The sequence below is a fragment of the Pogonomyrmex barbatus genome, unplaced genomic scaffold (genome assembly GCF_055798465.1).
Source record: "Pogonomyrmex barbatus isolate J1 unplaced genomic scaffold, ASM5579846v1 scaffold6, whole genome shotgun sequence".
NCBI lineage: Eukaryota > Metazoa > Arthropoda > Insecta > Hymenoptera > Formicidae > Pogonomyrmex > Pogonomyrmex barbatus.
The window spans coordinates 10442544-10460947 of NW_028297160.1; the positions used below are offsets into that span (position 1 = coordinate 10442544).

The 18404-nt window shown below is 41.1% G+C and overlaps 1 protein-coding gene across 5 annotated transcripts in view; it reads left to right on the forward strand.

Annotated features, from left to right (window-relative positions):
- Window positions 1–18380, forward strand: part of LOC105432852 (uncharacterized) — a 180691-nt gene extending 162311 nt beyond the window's left edge. For all 5 annotated transcript variants that reach the window (XM_089082778.1, XM_089082779.1, XM_011647817.2 and 2 more), the window contains 7 exons: window positions 11744–11926; window positions 13390–13548; window positions 13655–13872; window positions 13985–14111; window positions 14506–15170; window positions 15253–15554; window positions 15664–18380. In XM_089082778.1, the coding sequence (XP_088938904.1) occupies window positions 11744–11926; window positions 13390–13548; window positions 13655–13872; window positions 13985–14111; window positions 14506–15170; window positions 15253–15554; window positions 15664–16871 (2862 nt within the window). In that variant the 3' untranslated portion in view covers window positions 16872–18380. The remainder of the gene's footprint in view (window positions 1–11743; window positions 11927–13389; window positions 13549–13654; window positions 13873–13984; window positions 14112–14505; window positions 15171–15252; window positions 15555–15663) is intronic.
- The last annotated feature ends 24 nt before the right edge of the window (window positions 18381–18404 follow it).

Consider the following 18404-nt stretch of genomic DNA (forward strand, 5'->3'; position numbering starts at 1 on the left):
GGATGTGAAACGCATGCTCGTTAAAGGCGCCAGTCGCTTTCAGCAGCGACCGCATTGCGGGTACCGCGAGCGTTTATGAACGCGAATATATAATCGGGCATCGTCATCGTTCACCATAAATGCGCTTTAACGCGATAATCCGCGATAGAGGTTCGCCCGTATTATTCAATGTCAATGAGTCCGCGAGAGAGAAACGCTGCGTTAACTACACATGGACGCACCGACAAACGAATTGCCAGTCGAATTGTAGAAACAAATAATAGGATAATTGGCAATTTTAGCTTGAACGGAAAAATAAAGCTCGCATGGGCGGTCACGATTCATAATTAGCATTTTAGAAAAATTCTAAGGATAACATGCGGCTAATAATAAAAGAATAAAAGCGAATAATAAGAGAAATATTTAAGGAATTTTTTTAACACAATCGTTCAGATTGATTTTTCCACGGATATCGATTGTTTCCAATCATAAGGTATCGACATTACGTACGATTTTACGTAATGAGAAAGGAATTTTTTTATGGAGTAATTTTACGATTTTATGACGAAAACTGTCGTAATCGCGATGGAATATCCTTGCGCGTGCACGAAATGGGAAAGATCGCGTTGGCGCAGCGATTCCCCGCACATTCTGGAAATTGTTTCCGCATGCGGCAAACGAGAATGATGAACGATTTCGCGCCCAAGGCGGCGTGTTTCCCGAGAGGTGACACGCTATCGCGCCGTCATAATTTTGCCGCTGAAATTCGATACGCACGCGATTAAGCGCATCGTATGCGTATCGCGCGACTCCGGCGACAACGACGGCGGTGACGATGACGACGACGACGACGACGACGACGACGGTGATTCTATTTGTCCACGCTAATTTCCGCGTAAAGCCGCAATCGAAGAAGCCACGTTTCGTTTATCAAGAACCGCACCTGTTCGTGACGAATGAGGAATCATTCCTGGAGACGCGAATAGGACAGGGGGAGGAGGGATGGAGGAGAGGGAGAAGATCGCGAAGCGGAAGAAGAGAAGAAGAAATAAGAAATAAGAGTAGAGAGAAGCGCTTGCAGAACGGCGAGAGAAGGGTGAGGAAGGGAGAGAAGCGAGAAGCCAGTGCTGCCTTCGGTATCTCTTCGTATGCGTTTCCTGGTAAGGCTCTTGGCGATCTTTAAAGTTCTCGCTGAGGAATCAAGAGAGGCTCGTTGCCGGAAAAAGAAGAAAAGACATGGAGAAAGACGGCGGGAGAGAGTAAATTTCTCTCCCTATCTCGGAATATCGGTTATATATCGGGATGCGAATTACGGTGGCTGCTAGTTCCTTTGCACGATCGGAAGTGAAGAATGTTTGTTGAATTTTATTTTTCACTTTAAGTTTATCACTTTGCTGCGGTTGCTAGAATTTCAGTCTTGATGTCTTGATTATCGAAATACTTGATGCTGACAATCGGGAAATCGTGAGGGAAGAAGTTTACTGAATCCTTTCATTTTGCGAAGATAATCGTCATGCTGAAGACACGACGATCAAAAAGAGAGAAGATCTGAGTTGAGGAATTTACCTCAGCGATAGCTACGCTATTATGAGCGAAGTACAAAGGGAGGACTCGCGCAAAGCGAAAGATCGTTTAATTACGTGCAAGTGGTATAAGCATAGAATTGAAGTGGCATAGCCGGTGATATTTTCGAAATATGACCACCGCGATGCCAGCGTAGCGCCGGAGGTTCGCGGCATGTTCGCACGAGAGACTTGAATAAAGGGCCTTCGTCGCGTCGGTGTATGAAGCGAGCGTATGAATACGGCCCTTTAAATATCAGTCCTGCTTATCCTCCCGCCCCCCCCCCCCCTCGATTCGGCCGAAGGCATCTCCGACCGAGGGGCAACCAGTTTTTGGCCACTTGGGCCTGCACGCGCGAACAAACCCGGGCAAAACGACGGCGCATTAAATCGTATGTTAAACCGTAATTGCGTCCTCGCCGTGGGCGTACCGATGGACCTTCGAATCACCTTCCATTTTTCTTCTTTGTTTTTTTTCTGCGTGTACCTTTGTACCGTTCAGGCACATTCCACATCGATCCGATCTCGTATCGAGATAGGATAAAATCTCAGATTTCTTCGAATCGAAAGTATAGAGAAAAATGCAGAGACGAGGATCAATGTCTGAAAAGTTTCAAAATTTTTTTAGAAAACTCGTAATTTTTTTAACCGAGCACGTGTCCTCGGAGATCGCGTTTGATCCTTGTCGTCTCGACGACCGCGCGATTTCTCTTCGCCCTCGAAGGAGGCGCGTGCGTGCACGCGTGCACGCACATCTCGGCGCATCCTTACCTTCGACGGGATAGGTAACGCTTCGTTCTCGCTGATGTGGTGGCGGTTAACTACCACGTTTCAAGGACATCCACTCTCCTCCTCTCCCGCGTTTGTTCCCTATCGCGGATCCGCGCCGGGACTAACTTTGGATTTTGCTTCGAACCGGCGTGATGCGCCTCTTTTTTTTCTCCCCTCGCTCTCGAATTCTTCTCTTCGCTGGACCTCGTACTAATTGCGAGATTCTTTGGTCCACGGAAGAAAGAGTCCGAGACTTTGGTGACGTCGTAAAAAGTCGAAGCTACGCACTTGACCGTGGGCGACGAAGATTTGACTGCGCGTGATTAAAAATGCTGTTTATATGCGAGGTCTCGCAATTTTGCCTTTCGCGAGCAATCCTTTAATGATAACGATCGTTACGAACCGATCGTCAAGATGTGATCAAACGAAGAGACACTCTTGAATTGAATATTAAAATGTATTTATGTACTTTGTATAAATACATTTACTTATAATACTTTGCAAAATTTCTGTGCTTAATTAGCTCTCTCTGCTGAAGTTCCTGTATCCGCTTTATGTGATAGTGTATATTTATGATTGTTATAATTAAATATTATGAGAGCCTTTGGTCAATATAAAATAATTTGCTTTAATTAAATTTTTATTTTTTAAAGAGTGACATCTCTGAAGGAAATTTCTTTTTAAAACCAAAAATATATTAAAATAAATAAGTTCTTTCGTAAAACTTATTTATTTTCACGATTAAGAGAAATATTTTTAGCTTTTAAATGATGAAAAAATATAATTTATAGTATTGCTTTGCTGTTACTTTGTGAACTTTGTGGCAAACATAAAAGTTTTGACTGCCTTCTCGGAAGCAATTTTGCATGTCTGGATCGAATAAAAGTTTTATAAATTTAAGTTGATAAATGGCACAAATATCTGAAGTTCGAAAGTCATCAAACTTAAATTATATAGCAAACACTGTCTCTTTTTTTTTATCTATGTTTTGCGTATTCGACGAATGATAATTCAGAGGCAGCGTGGACACACCAGGGGGGGGGAACTGTGCGATCAAATCCGTGGGTGGCATATTTGGTTCCCCATCGGGGGGCTTGTACCTTTCCGGACAATGACGTCAGACCTCATTATGCATTCGACGATATCGTTTTGTCGTCGGGGAAGTTTGTCGCCTTCTCTCCACGTATATCCGCCCAATAACGCATACAATGACGAGACTGCTGCGATGCATGATCGGCCTATTCTAAATCAGTTTTCGGACAGCAGCCGCGATGGATGTAATTTATTTCGGCATGCACAGACGGTTTAAAGAAGGATATAAATATTATTTTGTGTGTCAGGCATCTAATAAAAAAAAAAAAAAAAAAAAATCCCAAATCTTAATACAATGGTTGTTAAATTTAAACATCAGGTAATTTCCATGACGGTTCTTGAAGAATGTACATATGCTTTATAATGAATGCTGCCTACGTGGATAAATTTAGTTTTACAGGTGGATAAATTCCATCTTATGCCTTGTTAACTACGGATTCTCTGTCTTTCGTGGTCGACTGGTTTCGAAATCGCGCGAGTTGCCAGCGTTAGCCGCCGCATCCTCGCGAATCCACGTGCATCTTCTTCGATTACCTTGGAAATGTGATCATCGTGCCTATCGGCCACGATCTCGAGGAATTCTCGTTCTCCCGTGCATGCGTGATTGCCGTATACACGGTACCAAGTGCCATTGTAATGGAAAAACGAGTCGCACACGGCACTCCCATTCACCAAATTCCATCCTTTCATCGACGCTGATTCTCCCGGCTCTCGGCTTCTCAATTTCCTTTTCTTCTCATCTCGTTAACTTTCTTTATCTCTTTCGATCGCTCTTTCGTGATAAGGACATTCTCGATCTAATGCAACAGAACACCTTTTTCAACTTTAGTTCGCGTTACGACAATAATATACGGCAATTTGATTTTTTGCCTGTTTGAAAAATATCAAACGGGAGGTTCTAATAATTTTATTTATTATTTATTTCTTTTGGAAAATTGTGGAAACCATTATTCCTTTTTAAAGGTGTGTTGTATTGCAAATCGTAAAAATTAAATCTTTTTCTTGTATTCTCGTAAAGTGCTAACGGTAAATTATTGAATATCCTTTTATTCAGATCCTCCTTTGTTCCTTTGTACGCATCGTATACATAATCGAACAGTTGTAACGACCATTCAAGACGACTGCAGACGAAACCTCAGCGCATACTGAAATTGTTCAAGGAAACAAATGGCATAATCGCCTTTTGCGGTCGATCGGTGTTACGCACATCTCCGATATTTAGCGGCGTTTCTCAACAGTTCTCGACAGAACTATGCGACCCGAGGAGTCGCAATTCCGTTTGACCCAGATGACGGAATTCTGATCACAAAGACGATTCTTTTTGCAAAGATACCAGTATCGCTTTGCGTCTATAATGCCTCGAGGGACTTTGATTTCGCAACGCGCCTAAGTCGGGATTATAATTTGTAGTACGCGAGACTGATTGCGAATTATCGAACGAATATCACTCGACGTTAATCCTCTTGAATCTTCTTGAAACTGTATTCATATTAAACAGTTTAACCGTTAAACAGAACACTGAAAATTGTTCATTCGACAGTTAAGAAATGCATGCACGCTGACAATTGCATGCCAGAACTCTTTGATAAAAAAAGATCTTATCAAAAAATTCGAAGAACGAATTTTTTTATTTAATTATTAAGCTATACAATTATTCATACACGAATACAAAAAAGAGATAGATTCTGCAGCGGAATCATTTAACAATTCTGATACAACACATTTATACATATATGCAAGAAATTTATTGTCTTATACAAGAAAGAAATGATATGAGAGGAAAATGGTATGAAAATGTATAAATAGTTGAAGGTTTCTTGACGCGTCTCATTAAACACACGGATGCTAAATTATTCTGAGTTGATCGTTTTACAAGCAGCAGGTATGCCAGTCTCGTCATCGGAATATTACGAGTTAAGGAGATCGTGCAATCGAGTCTCCCTTTCGTTCTATGTCACTGAGCATGGGTTTGTACATGCGACAAACTTGGAATCTAAGCCAAGGTTTCTGCACTAAAAGTCACCAAGTCTCCAATATTTCAACCGTATCATAACCTTCGGGAATGTCCTCGATATCACACAGTAGTATTACAAAGAGCATAAAAAGTACAAAAAGTTATATCTATTATACTCCCTCCATAAATTTTAATGAAAACTGTAATAGATTCTATTTAATGTTTTCCTTGAAGTTATTGTACACATTTCAAAACTGCAGTTTTTCTAAGACGCCAACAGGAAGTTTTAAATTATTAGCCAATCCTGACTGTTGTACACGTCAATTAACGATAATCGGAATATTTTATAATTTTATTTCTTGTGTAATCGTAATCTCTTAAAATCAGGCCATGAATGTTCATATCAACGTTAATTGGCAATAATTTTATATTTCCGATAAAGTTAGCAGCGAATTAAAATTTGTTTGAATTAAAATTAACGGTAAGTCTCGTTATTATTCGTTTATTGCACACAATTCTCAAGGTGCGCGGAAATCACGTACTAACTTTTAATATTAATGTACCTAATTATCCTAATTAACCCTCATCATTAGTTACCATCAAATTTCCGTCGGGAAAAAATTGACTTCTATCAAAGAATGTCTCGCCGTGAAAATTACATGTGGCGAGACACAACCTATGTATAGCAAAGCAAGTGCGAGCAAGTAGCCTGCAGAACTAAGATGGATTATTTGCATTTCGAATCGATAATAATCATGACACCGAGTACGGTCGTCAGAAATGACGTGAAAATTGCACACGCCTGGCTATTATCTTTACTGTCACGGGGACTTTCTTCTAACATAATGAAGCCTTCCGCCTTTCGGTAACAGCGCGAGAGAGGTTCTCTCGACCCTCAATGATCGCACAAAGAAACCGATTTATCACTGTCACGTTTGTGTCGTGCGATAATGCCATCGTGGTTGTCGTCGCGCATTGACACCGCCGGCGCGAAAGGAAAGTTTCGCTAATCTGAGAGAAGTAGAAGAAGAGACGAGATCCCCTACGGCGCGAGGAATCGCGGTTGGATCGCGGCAATTTACGGAAGATAATTCCGAGCAATGAGACGAGACGAGACGAGACGCCCGTCGATCGGTATTCAGCATCATCACGAGGAAGCGACTATCCTGCATCGGGGGATTCCTCCGATGAGCGCGCGAACGGCGAAAGGCGAACTGGGTGCAGACGACATATAGAAAATATGGAAATATTGTCGATCGCGAAATACCGAATGCCATTTCGTAATCCGCTTCGCCGGACTGACCGCATGCCGAGCTGATATACCACTCGGACTGACTGAGTTCTCGATAGCAGCTCACCGATAGATTACGATCTTGAAATTTGCATTGTAGCAAAAGATTTTTCAATTAAAAGGAAAACGATATGACGGACCGCGGGAGTTCGTATTTCAAATTTTTTTTCAATCGCACCTTAGTTTTAAGTTTCTTTCAAGTACCGAAATTCTTTTGAATATTACGTGCACGCTTTGAATCTTTTTAATGTTATCTCCAATGTCGTGTGTAACAGATAATTTCGTATTCACGAGTGCGGTTGAGATTTGCATTGAAGAGACAAGAGAAGCGGAAGGACGTCTAAATTTCCGAAGTATACGAGCATCCGGTCCTTCTTGGACGCGCTCCATCGATTTTTCTGCCACGCGTCTCACCTCGCTCCGGGCTTATTTGCCTGCACCGATATATCAATTTCTCCTCAGGACGAGCATATCGATGTCCCGATCCCTCGAGCGGTGGACCTTTGCTCTACGTCTAAGCACGCTACTCATACACGTGCGTAAGGCGCTGCCCCAGGAAGAGGGGTTTTGTAACGTCGAGACAGGTGTTCTCGACGTTGCATCACGCCGTAACAATTTGTTCCGCGTATACAGGGTGTCTCCGAGAAGCCGTGTACACTTGAAGCAGCACGAGAATTTATTTTTTCGAAGATGATATTTACTCTCTCTGACATTCCTCCTCATCATTATTATCTTCAATAATTTGATAAATGATTTCTGACCAGATGAAAACCTACAATTTTGCCTCTTCGATTTTCGGCAGATTTTCTACGATATTCTTTCGGTTTTGGTTGAGAGATTTTCGCAGACACTCTGTATCTGGCAACGCGCATGAAATCTCTCTGCTCTCCGCTCTAATATCGAAATGCTGATGGAAAAGTTACATTCCGCGTGTACCGCGGGCTTCGGCATTCCATGTCGTATATATATATATATATATATATATATATGTGTACGTTGCAGCAATTCCAATAAAAATTGACTCGGTAACGACCGACAAGATTGGTACATTATTGAATGTAAGAGTTACATCGAAAGATGCAGACGAGAGATGCTTATAACACTTTACAATATTTTGCTTTCAATAGCGAGCATTTATTGGCATCGATCGTAATTATGATCAAATGTGCTCGAGAAGAAATAACGAGTATCATAAGAAAAATATGATCGAAAATAAAAAATCTTTTTGATAGCAGAAGTGACGTCGATTATTTCGATCCGCTGTGAAATTCTCATATCTCGAGTCTACGTTCGCTTAGAAATTCTTCTCGAAGCGAAGAGTTTCCGCTGTTCACGTAAAAAGTCTCTCTCTCTCTCTCTCTCTCTCTCTCTCTCTCTCTGTTCTTTCATCACGTGCATTCCGCGTGTACGTTCGCTAGGCTTTCGGCCTCGGAAGAATAGCGCACAGCACGGCGGAATTTCGTTCCGCGATTTACCGTTGCACGTGCAACGACTCAACGTCAAAGGGGAATCCCGCGAGGAAGCGTTCGGAAGGATTCGCGCGATATTGCGAACACGTGAGGTGTAAACGTGCCCCGCTGTTGAGAAATAGCGCGCCCGAGGTAGTCGTCTCGCGAGGTCGCCGTCTGCGCTAACGGTATATATATATCTCAGGTACGCCTGTACGTATGCCCAAAGGCGGATATGTATACAGGTACGGCCGCATTTGTAGAATCGGACATATCGCGCCGCGATGATATTCAAAATCATCCGTCCGACGATGCGTGCACATTTGTGTACGCGCGTCGCGCACAAAGCGAGCAAAAAGGACGGCCGTCGTCCATGTCGCAGCCCCCTGTCCTCACCTTCATCATTCAACGCCGTTTCCTCCTCTTTCGTTCCACTGATTAAATGATTGATCATTGCTGGAGGAAGGAATTATATACCCGTCCGGATGAGAACCGATCCACCGACCGGCATAATGAGTCGTGACGAATTAATATTTCGATTGCTTTCGAAAGGAGAGGCCAAAATCGACGATACGACGATACTTTGAGCGTTAAAAGAAAAGGCTTTAGTGAGAGATATAATTGATCGCGGTATCTGCAGGGAGCGATTAAACTTAAAAAAAAATTATATAGAGTGGTAGATTTGATAAACATTTTCTAACGTTACGTGAGTATATCGTTAATTATTCATAGTATTGAAAAGAGACATTTATGCATCCGGTGCATAATAATTAGTTGAAATCTGTACACATTTCCGGTAGGATCAAAAGCTTACCAAAATCTTGGGTCTTGGAACGAATGAATTTTTCTTCTCATCTCTTTCGATTTCCTTTACATCTTCACGTTCGTGTCTCATGCTTGTGTCAACGCGGTGTTTTTGCGTTGCTCGTTTATATGCAAGAAGGAATTCCGACACTCACTGTCTGGCATTAATAACGATTCCTACCGCCTTCTTCCTAATGCATCAAAAAATTCTTCGAATTCAAAAAAGATCGATTCCTGCGCATTTGAACAATGACGGCCAGCATTTGTCTAAGCAATCTTGAAACACGAATTTCTCCAGCATTGCTCTGTGTTTTTAAGGGTCGACAGAAGTGATGGGCTGACCTCCAATAAGATTATCTATTCCTTATCTATGGAAAATTATCTACGCAGATACGTTTGAATTCATCTATATTTCATCTCAAAAACAATATTTTGACATGAAATCTTTTTTATGCGATTGTAAAGCTACGCAGGTTGCTAGTGCAAATCTAGTTATATATCAAACGAATTATTTATCTTGCTCTTATCTTGCTTTTTTAAAAAAAAATCACTCTATAAAAATCACTCTATATCTAGCAAGTAATTCTCCTGATTATAATCTCGCGGTTAATTGCAAATCTCTCAATATTTTAATCATAATACGGGTGAACAGAAATTTATTTAAGACAGAGACTCTATAGTCTCTCCTTCGGACTTTTAAAGTTCGGTTAAAATGAATGGTATGAAGGATCGTTTATGATGAATTGCGGTATGTCAATAGCTACGTTTGAGCTTATATTTCTAGGAACGTAATAATCGCGACGCGACATGCGGTGAAAGTGTGCGAAAAGGGGCTCGGAAACGGTGCCGACGCATAAAAGTAACATACTTGTCACGTGGCGGATTCGAGACAATGACGATGGGAAAGGGAACGAAGGGGAACGAGAGATGCGAGAAACACCATACTAAATTCCTCAATCGCGAATACATGGGCATAGGTGCGGGTACGGGAATGCCAATAACAAGTACCTACGTCAAACTGCGGAGATTACACGCGAAAGAGAAAACGCGGTAATGAACACTGTCGTGGTATTCATCATAAAATCGCGTTTTAAAAGAGACTTCGTGACGTGTGTATAAATCTTAACAAATAACAACCTGGCTTCTCTTTTGGAGATTTGAATTGAGACAATACCTTTCTAATTTTTATAAATTATTTTTAAATTATTGCTAAATTATTTTTAATCATTTTAAAAATTATTCTTAAAATATATATTATAATAACACGTATAACAATAAATATTCATGGAAATTGCAATCGTAGATTAATCGCGTCCGAGGATTAACGATTCATGTTTCTCTTTTCCTTTTGTACGATCCATTGCATTTCCTTCGGACCTTCATTTATTTCATTACACGAGTATTCCTAATTTGCCCGGAATACTGCCCTAATATAGCGGGACGAAATATTACGGTGGATGCTGCGCGCATGTCGGGAATCTCTCTCATCATCTCGAGATCCCGCGAGCACGACGACGATCGTTCGAAATTTCGCCGGCGGCGTTATTTTGCGGTAACTGCGAATTAATTCAGAGCACGTTCAAGACAACCATCAACGGCCGCCTACTCGCGCACATTTCCTCGGGCGCGGTAACTACCTGCCACGTTATGATAATTAAGAAACGAATCACATGGCCGTTCGCAGCATACGCCACAGCCATCAGTCAGGATAATCGAGCGTCACCGACGAATTTTGATAGACCCCAACATCCAGCCTCCACAATGAGATTATCAGAGGGAGTTTGTCACATAGCGTTCTTGTGAAATCAGTAAGCCGTGTGATAGATTTACATTTGGCTCGGCATACACATGAAATATATGTGTCTTCTATTTTATTATCATGATTGATTGTGATGAATTTTAAGATCAGCGAGATGTAGATAATTATCTATTGCGAGAGAAGAAGCCGAGAGATATTATATAACATCTTGTTTATATGTGAAGTAACAAGAAGAAAAACATTTATTTAAATTTATTACCGATATACCAAAGTGAGAAAAAGATGGAAAATAATGTAATTATCGATATGCCTTATCTAGCTAAATTCTAAGTCATCATTTTTAGAAACAACCAGAATAATTAAAAAGAATACATGAATGACTTTTTTTTAATTTTTTCGCTCTCGCTCTTGAGCAATGCTATATTTATTATTGATTCGTTAGAATATGCTTATGTATTATTGCTGTCATGAATGTCCAATGAAGCTATACGTACGTGATATGTTGAAATACGAGTCGGTTCCTAGACCGTGTCCCACGACTGTGACGTGAGCACAATCATACGTACATCGAATAATGACATGTTGTCAATTTACATAACGCACCTTCGAATGAATGATAATTATCGCGCTCGTTGTAGCAAGAAGAAAATTGTACGAATCCGCGTGCATTTTCGAGGCCGTGCTCGATCCGATCGATGTTCCCCGCTTGCTTCCGCGTTCGGCAACAATTATTAAAACGATATCGCGATATTGCGTTTTACCTACGTAAGGTCCGATACCGATAGAGAAAGTCGCGCGTCCCCGCTGCTTTCGCAATGCCATTGGAAATTACCGATCGCATTCAGACGGCGATTTGTCGAAAATTATCAGAGTTACGCAAAGATCGTCATTACGCAATCGCAATTTTCCTGCGTTCAATTACGCAGAAGAAGATTTCTCAAGCAGCGATCAACGTGTGCGCAACAACGTACGTGCAATTTTTTTGCGTGATATTAAAGACTTTATGTTTGATGATTTTTTCACGCGATACAAGGAATCTTACAAAATATATATATATATATATATTTTTTTTTTTTATTTCAGGTGCAAAGGCTCGCCGATTACGAGAGGTACCTGGGGCAGGAAGCGAGGAACCTGATAGACAGCGAATGCATTGACAGCGGGACGGTTCTTCATCGCGGACAATTAGAGGGTGACCTCCATCGTATCCAGGAGCTGTTCCCCGGCGACAACTTGCGGCTACATGAACGAGACGTCGTCACCACGGTACGAGTGATATTTTTTTCACCACCCCCCCTTTAATTCCCAAAGAAACGAGCAAGACTTTAATTACCAATCGCGACGAAAATGTCTATGTGAAGCAGGATGTTCTCCCTCGTGGAAAACGTACGACAAACAACGGTGCTGACAAAACGGTATCGCGGACAATAATGTCAGCGCAATTCAGCGCTTTCTCACGATCGTTTAGAGCCATCTCGTTTTTCTGCGCCCGCGGAAAATGCTCGCGTGTCGCCCGGCATGTAGTGCTTAGAGCCGCGTATATACGCACTTCTTTCCCACGTTCGTTTGCGTATATCCATCCGGATACGAGTGTATCCGATAATTTCTCCCGGTTGTATTTTCACCCGTTGGCTGCTGCGAACGGTGAAATTGACGGCGTGCCGTCATCATTCAGTGGAGCGCGCTCGCTTTCTGCATTCGCATAAAAAATACATGGAAATAGAATAGAAACTATATCACCAAGATGGAGGCTGACATTAATATGACAATGGAATGATATTTATATTATTTGTAATCGCGTCTCGCTTTTTCATATAATAACTACAGAAACACCGCAATAAAAGATTTATATTGTAAAGAAATTAAAGAATCTTTAATAAAAAGAGAATTTAGTAGTATTTTTTTTTAGTAGATTTTAGTATTTTTTTTTTTTTTAATTAGATTTAATTTTTTTTAAATATCACTTTTTTTACAGAATTGGAAAATGGGAATAATAAATCTCTTAAAATTATTTTCGCGTTTCTATATTCCATGGGAAACATTCACTTCGCTTTCAAGCATTGATTGGCGTTTCTCGATACCACTCAAAACTGTCGTTGTAAAAATTTCCAGGCAATGCTTTCTATTGTTATAAGTTATAACGGATAATCCGTTATCACATGTATCGATACTTAGTCTGGGCTTTTATACGTTGTAACAATGCGATTATAATGAGACGAAGGTGGGTGACCGCCTGGCCGGGATCACCAGAAGTGATTTCGTAATTGGAAAGAGCGGAGAGAGAAGAATAAAGGATGTTGGGACACTTCAGAATAACTCTTCTAATAAGTCCGTATGTTAATCGACTCGTTCTGTCGTGAGAGCATTCGCTGTTCTCGCCTGCGATACATCGAAAGAATCAAATTTGGTAGTGATACTTTTTGAGCGTAACTGATTCTTTTACGTTACATGACGTGACGATCAATGTGGCAATAAAATTAGCATTTTAAGCTTTGCGAAATTTCCCGATCGAGTTGTTATAAGAATGTTTAGATCTTAAAGATAGTCCCATTCACATTTAAATATTGCTACTCAGATAATTCATCTCAAAAGTTTTTCGTCTTTTATTTATAAAAAACAAAATATCAAATAGAGATGTCGATTTATTGTACCAGATTAAAAAAATTTTTTTTTTAAGCTTTGGCTATTGATTGTTCATTAAATTTTAATCTAATCCATCTGTTTTTCAGAAAACGAAGAATATGTTACGTAAACGAAACAGTAGTACTCCAGTCAGACTGACAAGAGGACTTTCTCAAAAAGCTCTAGATGTCCCGGATAGTGTTCCGTCTCCTACGAAATCGCCGACTAGGACTTTTTTGCTGGAAACACCAGTTCAATTCACTACGGTACGGAAAAATTATCAAGATAAAATATGTTTATCTCTTTTGATAAAAATTAAGATTTTGCTTAATGCAAAACAATTCGAGTCCTAAAACTTGCTGCGGATTTTAGGGCATGCAATCTCAGGAGAGGCATCTGTTTCTCTTCACCGACCTTCTGTTGATCGCAAAAGCTCGTAGCGGCGGAAATTTTAAGCTAAAGCAAGTCGTGAAGATGAGCGAGCTCTGGCTCACGGCTGGTCACATAGAAGATGTGGCGGAGACCAGCAAGTCCGCGGAAACCAGCTTCGTCCTCGGCTGGCCCACCACGAACGTCGTGGCCACTTTCATGTAAGCGGGCTTTTTTCCAAAATTACATGTAACAGATATCTAAATAAATAGAAAATATCAATTAGTGGATTCGGAGATTCAGCAATTATTATCACGGTTGAATTCTTTGCAGGACTGCTGCAGCGCGAGATCTCTGGTGGGGACGATTGAACGACCTCGTGCGAGAGGAGAGCATGAAGGAGCCACCGCATACGAACATTCAAGTTATATACCACGACAATGACACGCATACCGACTATGTAAGTGCACCCGCTTTTTCATCCGCGAGAGCGGATACGTTCGCGGTCACGCCTTTGCGCGATCCATTCTTCGTGCATTCGAATCCGTGGGACTTGATCGTTCAACCTGAAGATATTTTTCTCCGTGAGAGATGTCTTTTATATCGCACTGACGTCGACGCCGAGTTAGAATCGCCGCCGCATATTATGTCGGCATTTCGCCTTCAGGCAGCCGTTCATAATTTCTTCAACGTTGTATAAAGGTATAAGCCGCTTGGATCAGCCGAATGAATTTCCGTTAGATAAACGCTGTCTATCGTCGGTAAACACAAGCTTCGACGAACCGCGAGTCGTATTATTCATCCTTTTGTAACAGTCACTGAGGGAAGATTACGTGCTATTTGGCACCTTGCAGGTCAAGACAATCATGGTCGGTTCCGAGATGACGGCGCAAACCTGCGTGAACATGGCAATGCCGCTGTGGGATCTTCAAGGACCTTTCCAACTTTGGGCTCGAACGTTTCCAGACGAACCGTCGTATCCGTTGATAGGACATGAGCGGCCGTTCGCTATCAAGATGTCGCGCCTACGACACATGTTGTCTACGGATGAAGGCTTCGATCTGGTGCACATCAATAATAGCGGTGTCGATCTGTGTCACTTCACCCTCAGGCCTGTAATGAAGACACCCGCCAAGAAAAATAATCGGTCGAAAATAACCGGTCTGTTGCGTCGCTCGCTGTCATTGAATCCGAGTCTCTTCGGCGTAAATCTGTCGCGGCTGGACGAGAACGGTTTGCCCAAACCTGTTCTTGTGATGCTGCAGCAGCTGTTCGCGAAGGGTCCGTTTATGCAGGGAATCTTCCGCAAATCCGCAAATGTTCGAATTGTTCGAGAGTTGCGAGAACAAATTGAATCTACGGGAGATCCTAGTTGCCTGGAGGATGCGCCGATCATAGCAGTGGCGGCTTTGCTAAAGGACTTCTTGAGATCTCTACCGGATCCCCTCTTGACCTCCCACTTGTTTCCTCTTTGGATGGATAGTTTGGATACACCGAATCCTGTCAAAACCATTAAAAGGTATGGAATTTATTTAAATTAAAATGTAAAATGCAAAAGTTAGTTTTTTTATTAACATAAAAGTAACTGAAAAAAATCTCAGCATTCTAGATAGACTGCCAAAGGCGAACTATACATTACTCTCGCATTTAATTTGCGTACTGCATCATGTGGCAAGGCGATCAAAACGTAACCTCATGTGTGCCAGCAATCTTGGCGTCTGTTGCGGTCCGAGTTTACTTTGGTCCTCGAACCCATCGGTAAATCAGAGTAGAGCAATCCCGACAATCACGGAAATGTTGATCCGTCATTGTGAGGATTTGTTCGGTGCAGGAGTCATACAGCTTCTCGGAGAAGACACACGTAGCGACAGCGGAGCTGAAGAAAGCACCGACAGTCTTCACTGTAAGTATCACATCACTTTGTTATTAAAAAAGAAAAGAATATTAAATATTTTAAAATGTGCAGAAAATATTTTAATAATTACATTATCCACATATTTCTTATGATGCAGCAGGTGGAATATCCTTGGATAGTCTGGATCTGACGGAGGCACCACGTAGAGATCCTATGTCACTGTCAAGAGACTCGGGCTTAACCTTGTCAGACTGCCAATTATTCATCCCAGAATCGCCCGTAGGCTCAGAAGATTCTGCTCCGAATGCCCCATCGTCTACCAATTATGACAAGCCTCTTGCGAAGGAGGAGAAGTCTAATGGCAAAACCTACATGCCGGTTTATAGATGTGGATGGGAAGAAAGATTAAATGGTTACACGTCTGGTAATCATAATCATACGAACAGCACGGAGCATAATTTCAGAGAGGAAAAGGCCAACGGATGTTACTCCAACCCATCTCAATCGTCCAATTTTCAGCGGCAGGATTGGCTACGGGCACAGCTCAAGAGAACACCTAGAACGAATAAACTTGACGAGCACGAGCATAGAAAAGAGAGATTCGTCGACAAAGACATGTTTGATAGAGAATACCTCAGACAGGACGCGATGAAGGAGAATGTAGAAAACTGCAAAACTTATCGGAACAGGCAGTTAAATGTAAACTACGATATATTATCAGAGGATTACGATAGCAAGAGTTCACAGCAAGATATCCGAAGTGCCGAGCGGGTGTCGATTCACAATTCGGAACAGGATCTGACGGGTGGCAGCGATACACCCCGCTCTAGTAACGATTGCTATGAATTTAAGAAGGTCAAATCTTCCGAAGTCCAGTATGTAAGTCTGGAATCATCGATGTCGGAGAATGATCGCCGTCGCCAAACTCGCGGTCGTGAAATGTACGATGACTTCGTTAGGGTAAAGGCGATATACATGGAAGCGCTAAAGTATCACAAAAATAAGGAATCGAATGGTGAGTCCGATAGTAAAATTAGCTATTGCGAGAACAGGAGTCGATCGAGCGAAGTCTACGGGACCGCGGATACGAACGATTCGTACAAGAACATAGTAATCGACCTCAGCGAGGACGAGCAGGAAGAGAGAACGGCATCATGGCCGGATACACCACCGCCATTGCCACCGAGACTCAGGCATCTACCGCCGGTGCACATGAACCTTGAAGACAGACATAAAGCGGCGGGTAGATCCAGGTCTCTACCGCCGCCGCCGCCATATCGACCTCCACCACAGCCTCGCGCCCCTATCACAACGAGGCATCTAGGATTTGGCAGATCCGTCGTCGACGATGAGAGCTACGTTTGAGAAACGAACAGCGCACTGGCTCTTAATTATTGCATATATCCCTTCTCCTCCAATCCATTATCCCGGCGCGAATATGTAATGTTTTTTAAGTCGTGAATCTACGACAATTGAACCTAGTCCAAACCGAAACACATGATAGTATCGAGATAGAGAAATGATGACGTTTAAACGCGTGTCGCATCACGATTGTTTGTCAAGAGTAACGATTACTTATCGTCCCTTCTTTGATCAAATTTAGAGATAGCGAGACGAATGAAACGAAATGTATGCGTGAAATGGCGAAATGCATAATTCGCCGTCTATTCGTGACCGCTGACAATAGATCTTGGCCCATGTTCTCGTCACATTTTCAACGCTAAAGGTGTTCATTCGATATTCATCTTTCTAATTTGAATGTTTCAAGCAGATGAAGCTCCGATTTAAATGACTATATTTAGAGTTAAATGCTGCGCTAAATCGAGGACATGGGCCTGTGACTGTCATTCAGTGATTCAGGGTGCTTCCACGAGCGTTAGTTCATATTATCTTTGTAGGCTTAGTATTCGTATTTAGGTAGATGACTAAGCATAAACTAATCAAACGGACAATACTAGCCCCAAGATGATAATGAATAATTTTTTTCTTACATAAATAACGTTTGTAAAAATATTAATGAGGGATTAATTTTCTACGAACGATTTTTTTTCTAGAAAATATGGAAATACGATTTGATGCTGTTTGTTAGCAGCACAATAAGAGGCACAAAAACGCGATCGACGAATATGTTCTACAGCGTGTTTTATAATGCCTTAACCAGTGGAAAATCTTTTATTCACGTAAATCATTTTTAATGGACGCATTTTTCAAATTGAGTGCACTTCTCAATCAACAGCACACTTATAAAAGTTCATAAAAAATCAATTGACTAATTGTGGTCAACAATGATGAGATTCGACAGAATACTCAACAATAAAGTTCTAAAGAAATTTTTAAGATTATTTTGTACACTTATAACTGGTATCCATTCAAAGCTAACTTTTAAATAAAAAGACCATTTTTTCAGCTTTGTATGTCTTTTTAAAAATAGTTCTGTTAACAATTCATATCTGTGTGTTTTAACGAAATCTGTTGACGGAATTATTATATTTTTCAATATTTTCTTTTCCGTACGTGTTCGACTTTTTCTCGCGTCTGCATCGAACAAGGATGAATTTTCCTCGTAATTTACAATAATACTTTGTTTCTTTGACAACTGTAATATAATTCGCAAATATAAGATATGTGTGCGCATGGATACAACTACGATTATCTTTTTAACGGCTACAGAATGCAAAAAGCGCACATACATATATATACATTGGGGTATTGTATATTATGCAACTTTTTGCCGTTTTTTTGTATATATTAATAAACTGTCATCTTTTATATCGTTGATCTTATGATATAATGTAACACCTATAAGATATGTATACTTATCTAAATTATATATGTTATGCTATAAAAGCAAATATATATATTTCGTATTTTATACATCAACGGAGTTTTTTCGATACC